Source organism: Heterodontus francisci, unplaced genomic scaffold (genome assembly GCF_036365525.1).
Source record: "Heterodontus francisci isolate sHetFra1 unplaced genomic scaffold, sHetFra1.hap1 HAP1_SCAFFOLD_136, whole genome shotgun sequence".
Lineage (NCBI taxonomy): Eukaryota > Metazoa > Chordata > Chondrichthyes > Heterodontiformes > Heterodontidae > Heterodontus > Heterodontus francisci.
Window position 1 is genome coordinate 699,256 of NW_027141926.1, and position 7,224 is coordinate 706,479.

At 42.0% G+C, this 7,224-nt stretch overlaps 1 protein-coding gene across 1 annotated transcript; it reads right to left on the minus strand.

Moving 5' to 3' along the window:
* Positions 1-3,357: 3,357 nt before the first annotated feature.
* LOC137365648 (probable G-protein coupled receptor 139) lies at positions 3,358-5,926 on the minus strand. The gene is made up of 2 exons (XM_068028017.1): positions 5,860-5,926; positions 3,358-4,139 (listed from the first exon to the last, which is right to left on the minus strand). Exons 1-2 carry the CDS (start codon positions 5,924-5,926, stop codon positions 3,358-3,360), a joined length of 849 nt encoding a protein of 282 aa, XP_067884118.1.
* Between the last annotated feature and the right edge of the window lie 1,298 nt (positions 5,927-7,224).

Genomic DNA, 7,224 nt, shown 5'->3' on the forward strand with positions numbered 1-7,224 from the left:
TCTAAATCTAACACGTGGCCGGGTTCATTACCCAGTACCAAATCCAATGTGGCATCGCCACATTGCGGGCACAGAAACGCCTGTCTGTTCGCCTAACTGTTGAATCTCCTATCACTATGGATCTCCCGGTCTGTTTCCTGCCCTGCTGTGCAGCAGAGCCATCCGTGGTGCCACGAACTTGGCAGCTGATGCTTTCCCCTGAGAGACCACCACCCCCACCCCCCAGCAGTATCCACAGCGCTATATCAGTCTGAGAGGGTGATAGCCACAGGGGACTCCTGCACTAACTGCCTGCGCCTACTACTCCTCCTGGTGGATGGCCATCCCTCTTCTGCCTGTGCAGCCATTACCTGCGGTGTGACCACCTCGCTAAACATGCTATCCACGGCGTCCTCAGCACCGTGGTCCTCACTGGATACAGGGGTGCGGTGCTAGAGGATTGGAGAATTGCTAACGTTGTACCTCTGATTAAAATAGGAGTGAAAGATAGACAGAATAATTACAGGCCAGTCAGCTGAACCTCAGTCGTGGGCAAATTATTGGAATCTATTCAGACAGATAGGATAAACTGTTACTTATATAGGCACAGGTTAATCAAGGATAGTCAGTATGGATCTGTTAAGAGAAGATCTTGTTTGACCAAATTAATCACATTTTTTGAAGCAGTAACAAAGAAAATAGATGAGAGTAGTGCAGCTGATGTGGTCAACATCGAATTTAGCAAGGCTTTTTACAAGTTCCCACATGGCAGACCGGTAAAAAAAAATTCCCATGGGATTCGGAGAAATGCAGCAAGGTGGATACAAGATTGGCTTAGTGGCAGGAAACAATGGGTAATTGTTGACGGGTGTCTTAATGACTGTAGGGCTGTTTCCAGTGGTATTCCGTGGAGCTCAGTACTGGGTCCCCTGCTTTTTGTAATATATCTTAACGATTTGGATGTAAATGTAGGGGGCATGATCAAGAAGTTTGCAGACCAGACGAAGATTAGCTGTTTGGCAGATAACAAGGAGGATAGCTGCAGGCTGCCGGAAGTTATTGATGGTCTGGTCAGATGGGCACAAAAGTGACAAATGGAATTTCAGACAGAGAAATGCGAGCTGATGCATTTTGAGAGGTCAAACAAGGCAAAGGAGTACACGATAAATGAGAAAATACTGAGAAGTGTAGAGGAAGTGAGGGACCTTGGAGTCAATTTCCACAGATCCCTGAAGGTAGCAGGACAGGTCGATAAGGTGGTTCAGAAGGCATAGGGAATCTTTACCTTTATTAGCTGTGGTATAGGATATAAGAATAGGGAAGTTATGCTGGAACGGACTAAATCATTGGTTGGACCACAACTTGAGTACTGTGTGCAGTTCTGGTCACCTTATTACAGAAAGGATGTAATTGCACTGGAGAGGGTGCAAAACAGATTTACGAGGATGTTGCCAGAACTGGAACAATGCAGGTTGGAGGAAAGATTGAATAGGCTGGGTTTAGTCTCTTTGGAACAGAGAAGGCTGAGAGGAGATCTGATTGAAATGTACAAAATCTTGGGGAGCCTGGATAGAGTGGAAGTGAAGGATTTATTCACCTTAGCAGAGAGGTCAGAGACGGGGTGGGGGGGGGGGGGTGGTGGGGTGTGGGCATAGCTTTATACTGATTGCTAGAGAAATAGAGGGGAGATGAGGACAAACTTTTTTCACCCAGAGGGTGATAGGGCTCTGGACCTCACTGCCTGAAAGTGTATTTGAGGCAGAGACGCTCAACTCACTGAAAAAGAGTCTGGATATGTACCTCAACTAGCATAATCTGCAGGGCGAAGAACCAAATGCTGGAAGGTGGGATTGAAATAGGTGGATCCTTTTCTGGCTGGCACAGACACGATGGGTCAAAGTGGCCTCTTTCTGTGCCTTAAACATTTGATATTTCTATGATACTATGGTTCTTGGAAGCTTAAAATACTAAATTATTCCTCTTTTCTGCTGATATTCGTTCTATGTTTTTTTTACCAATCTTTTACCTCGTAATTCAAATGACATCTGATTCACAGGTCTTTCGAATCAATGTCTGGTTGTTCCACTTAAGAATTCCCTTCCTTAAATGAAAAAAAGTTGGTCAGACTAATCTGAGCAAGATTCCACTCAACTTCGCAACCAGTCATTTTGTTTCAGCCTTTTTCAACGTCTGGCCCCAAGTTGCACCATTGCATATTTTGGGATTTTCATGCTTAAAAACTTTTATTTAGAAATTCGCAGTTCTGAATTTTCAATTTACCTCAATGGGGTCCTCAGTTGTGCCTGACCTAACAAGTTACAAATAACGACTACTTATGAATCCAGTATAATTCATTAAGCAAGATGATATAAATACTGAACATAAAAGCACTCAAGGCAATGTGGAAGTTTCTTATCCTTCAAGACCAGGATTCTTTGAATGTTGCCAGCACAGGCGATGCCTTTGTTCTCCTGTCTCTGAATTGACATTACGTTGAACTGTGTTTCAGAATAATTACACCACAGACACCATTGTTAACTGTACCAGCAAAGACTCTGAGTTTCCATCTTTTGGGCTTCCGATTCCTTATTATGATATCCTTTGAGTTAACTCTTCCATTAATTTAACGTGATGTTCATCTGTTGTCACCACACCTCTGTAATTAGAGTGGAGTACGCGAAAAGCATCTCCATCTCTTATTTCCTCGGCTCCAAGAGTTAACATTTCATTGTGTGAACACATATTCCATCCTTGCAGATACAAAGCAGTCGGACAAGCACAGTTTCATCTTCTTATCAACAATGTCAACTACCGTAAACAATTCACCTCAACATTCCCAGGTTGCCAAAGCAATTAAGAATAAATGTGTCCAGTGGAATATCAGGAAAAAATGTTGTTTTTAAACATAAATGTTTTATTCTACAGATACATTTAATTGATCAAGTCAGTTAGCATACATATTAAACTACATGGTTCTTGTTTAATGATAGGTGTCATATCCAGTTCAAGCTTCTTTCACATCAGTTCCTTTAGGGAGAGCAGTCACTCTTCTCCTGACCCCTTTACGAAGTTCATCTCTTTCCCTTTGCTCACTGCTCGTTATCTTTTATGATTTCTGTTCATTTACTTCCCATCCTCTTGCTCTAGACCCCCTCTTCCCATCACTAACAGCTCTAGTGTTTGTCTTTACCCCGACAGGCCATTTTCTTCTGGACCTCCAGCGGTCACCTCTTCTCCATTAACCACTGGATCTTTAAGCTGGTCTCAGTTGCTTTGTTTATTAATTAATTTAATAATTGATGTAACTGGATATTTCACGGCGCTCTTTAACTGCTCTCTGAACTCGGACTGAGTGGCCACATAAATAAATGTGTTGGTTCAGCAACTTACATTCCGTAGCATATATGCGACCTTTTCAAAGATATAAAAAGAATCATCATCTAAGAAATAACCAACATCAAAGATATATAAAATATACACCAGCCACAGAAATATGAAATTGCCAGATATGCTGAAGAGTAAAATCATGGACTTCCTTCTTCTCTCCATTTCAGAGTCACTGTGATTATCTTTCTTGCTCTGACCCCTCAGTCTCTGGCGAAGTCGACTGGTCACTAAAATGTGTCTGACCGTCAGAGCATTCAGCAACAGAATTAAAATGAACGGCAATAATGGTGTTAAAACTTTTTCAACTCTTCTCCATCCAATCCACCGAGGGTCAGTAAAATAGCTTGGCTTATTAGAACAGCGCCACTCGACATTGTCTGTTACCCATCCAGGTTCATATCTAAAGTAGATGGGAATATTTTTCAGACAGAGCAGTATGCCAGTTGTTGACAGAACCACACTCGCAGTTTTCCTGGTGCAATATTTTGATTTCAGCTTCTGGCAACAAATGGCGACAAATCGATCAAATGTGAAAGTGATGGTGAACCAAACAGAACAGTCGACGGCTGCACGGATCAGGGCATAGAGAGGGCAACACACAGAGGTGAGGTCCAGGAAATTAAATGGGAAATAAAAGTTATTGATTCTCCGGAGTATGATCTCAGTGATAATGACCAGTAGATCCGCCGTTGACATGGCCACCAGGTAACGGGTGGTGCAGGTGGAGAGTCCGCAATTTCCCTTGGACAGGATCACAATTGACACCAAATTAACTGTAAAGGAGAGAAGGGAGAAGTGGCTGTAAATTACTGGAAAATCATTCTCCGCTTCTCAACCCATGCAGGAAGGATTTTAGAACAAAAACCGTTTGGATTGGGATCGGGTCCATGACCTCAACCTGCCTCCAACACCAACACTTCCAGATTTAACAAATCCTGGACGGGGGGCTACAGCACCCCGCTCACCGGACGCTGGTCAACTAGTTAAATATAGTAATGAGGAGCCAAAGAATGGGTAGACTGGAGAACTGTAGCCGAACTCCAACCACTGCCAGTGTAGGAACCCATTCCGGACTCGAAACACTCCCTGGTGTCGAAGAAATTCCTCCCCGATTCGAACCAGTCCCACAGATAGGAGGCACTCATACGTCTTGGACCACTCTCTCTGATGTATAAATGAGTTAGATTGAAAAGGGAGTTTATTGAGTCAATGCAAATGTGATCACAGCACAGGCTTTCATTTCTACAGGAATATCATTAAAAGAAAAGTGTCATAATAATGTATTATAAAGGTGGTGATTGAACACGTAAATAATGTGTACTCTTCTGGACTACACGTGATAAAAATATCCAGGGTTATCAACAGATGCACGTATTCTTCACAAAAATAATACCATAACTGGGGGATTATAGTTATTGGGATATGTTGTGGCTCTATTCTGTCGATAAGAGAAGGATGAGTGTTGAACTAAAAGAGGCCTTTAAAATTATATAAGGTTTAGAGAGGGATAACGTGGACCTGATATTTTCATCTTTGCTGGTGACCAGTTCTGCATTTCCTGAAAATAAAATGGTCATCAATAAATGCACGATGGAATTCAGGAGAGATCTATTTACTTGTACTGCTGGGAACGTGGAATTGAGACCTCTTGGAGTAGTTGCAATGGGGGGAAAAACATGACGAAGCGAAGTTAGTACATGAGGGAGACAGGATTGGAAGGATATACAAATAGGAATAGACGAGCTGGAATAAAGAGTGGCTCGTGAAGAGCAGGAAGACAGCCGTGATCTCGTTGCATCGAATGCCCGATTTATGTGCTGTAAGATCAGTAACTTGTCTTTTAACAAGTCACAGTCATCAGTATTTTTCATAATATTGAAGAGGATTATTTATTATTGCAGTGCACTCATGACCAAACGCTTCTCAGGACCGTGCTCGGGAAGGAAATTAATCAGCGCCTGATAGTGCTGTCAACAACTCTACTTAGAGTAAGAGTAAGATGGGGACCCGCATTGAATACAATGACAGATACTCCAGGAAATACACAGTCCCTAGTGTTACGTTGTCCACACCAGTTAGTGAGACACAATCAGTGCAGTTCCAGAGTGACAAAGACTCCCAGTTATACATGATCGCTGAGGTCAGGTGCTCCACTCCAGTTCGTGCACACACACACAGTATAATTCTACATTAACAGATAATTCCAGTAATCCTTCCCCTCTGAGATTTTCCTGTTTGAGCTCTGATTCTACAGAATACAACATTCCACATAATTCAACAACTTTACAATGTAGTGTGCCTTGAGCTTGAAACAGTTGAGACAACAGATTAAAATTGCACAGATAATACAGGAAATTAATGCAATTATATTATTGAATGTGTGTCTTTGTAACTGTAACCATTCGATATCATGTAATATAATTATTCCCATGGTAATGGGAGAAACCAGCTCGCACACAGATTTACAAACCTTCATTGGATATATACACTTACCAGGAATGCCAATTATTGCAAGGGTCACATAGAATATGTTCCTCACCCATTGAATTGGTCGGTGCATTTTCTGCTTGGAGTGATCGGTCTGTTTGTGCTGCATGTAATATCCCAGAAATAAATTCTGAGCTGACACATTCCCAGTGCATTAACTTTATGTCCTCCCGGATCTCCATGGGGATACTGTGGTTGCAAAATTGTTCTAACTTTTTTTCTTAATCTTGAACAAACAGATTACGACAGCTGTGTTAATTCCCTGTTGATGGAAAATAGTTTCCACTAAAATTGAATTGAACCAATTCCTACCTGCAAGACTGGCCAAATCTGATCACAATAAGCAACTATTCATAACTGGAAGCTGTGTTAAAGAGAAATGAAGGAAGTCCTACAAAAATCATGAGTCCCATCTGTAGATTTCATGTCGTTTTAGTGATGGCCTTCACTCTGCATGACTGTTCAGAAATTAAATTCCTAACGTCAGAGAAGCCTCTAACCGTTCGTCTATACCGTGGATGCTCTCTTTATCTGTGCAATTCCGTTCAACAATTCATATATTCAAACAAAAAGGAGTATAGAATGGTTGGAACACAGCAGCTGGCCATTTAGTCTGTCTTGTCTGTGTCAGCTCTCTGCACGGGCAGTTCATCTAAACTTACTCCCACATCTCCTCATCACTGACCTGCATTGTTTTTTTCTCTTCAGTTTGCTTATTCAATTCGCTTCTGATTGAATCTGGCTTCACCACTCTTTCAGCCAGTTCATTTCGTATCCTAAACACGTGCTGTGGAAACATACGTTTTCCCACATGTCCCCATTGATTCTATTGACAATCCATTAAACCCGCGTCCTTTGGTTTTCGCCACATCTGCCAATGAGAGCGGTTTCTCTGTGTCTACTCTGTTTAAACCGCCCATGCTTTGGAACAAATCTATCAGCCTTTCTCTCAATTTGATTGTCTAATCTGTCGGCATGAAGCATCTGTGACCCCTGGAATTTTCTCTTGAACATTTTCTACATCCGTTGTAACGTCTACACATTGTTCCTCAAAGTGTGGTGCCTAGAACTGGACACAATGGCAGGATTGTCAATATCGTTCTATCCCTCACACAGTCCGAGCTACTCTGTTTCCCTTTTCAACCTCTTTATCCGATACATCGATGATTGTGGCTGTGCCAAACCCTTCTTTCACATAGCGTTCGAAACTTTAATCAAATTTGCATTTAAATATCTGTACCTCCCTCGCCTGTAAACGGTCCATCTGTGACTCCTCACTTCTCTTCCACGAATTCCCTCTCTCCATTTAAGTGGACAGACTTTGCATCAATATTTACTATAATCCACCAACTTCCACAATTATCTTGACCA

Bases quoted from the DNA above. Each gene is read 5' to 3' on its own strand.
- LOC137365648 (XM_068028017.1), bottom strand. From the start codon at position 5,926: ATGCACCGACCAATTCAATGGGTGAGGAACATATTCTATGTGACCCTT. The intron at 4,140-5,859 runs GTAAGTGTATAT...TCTCCTTTACAG, and splicing joins TGCAATAATTGGCATTCCTG to TTAATTTGGTGTCAATTGTG.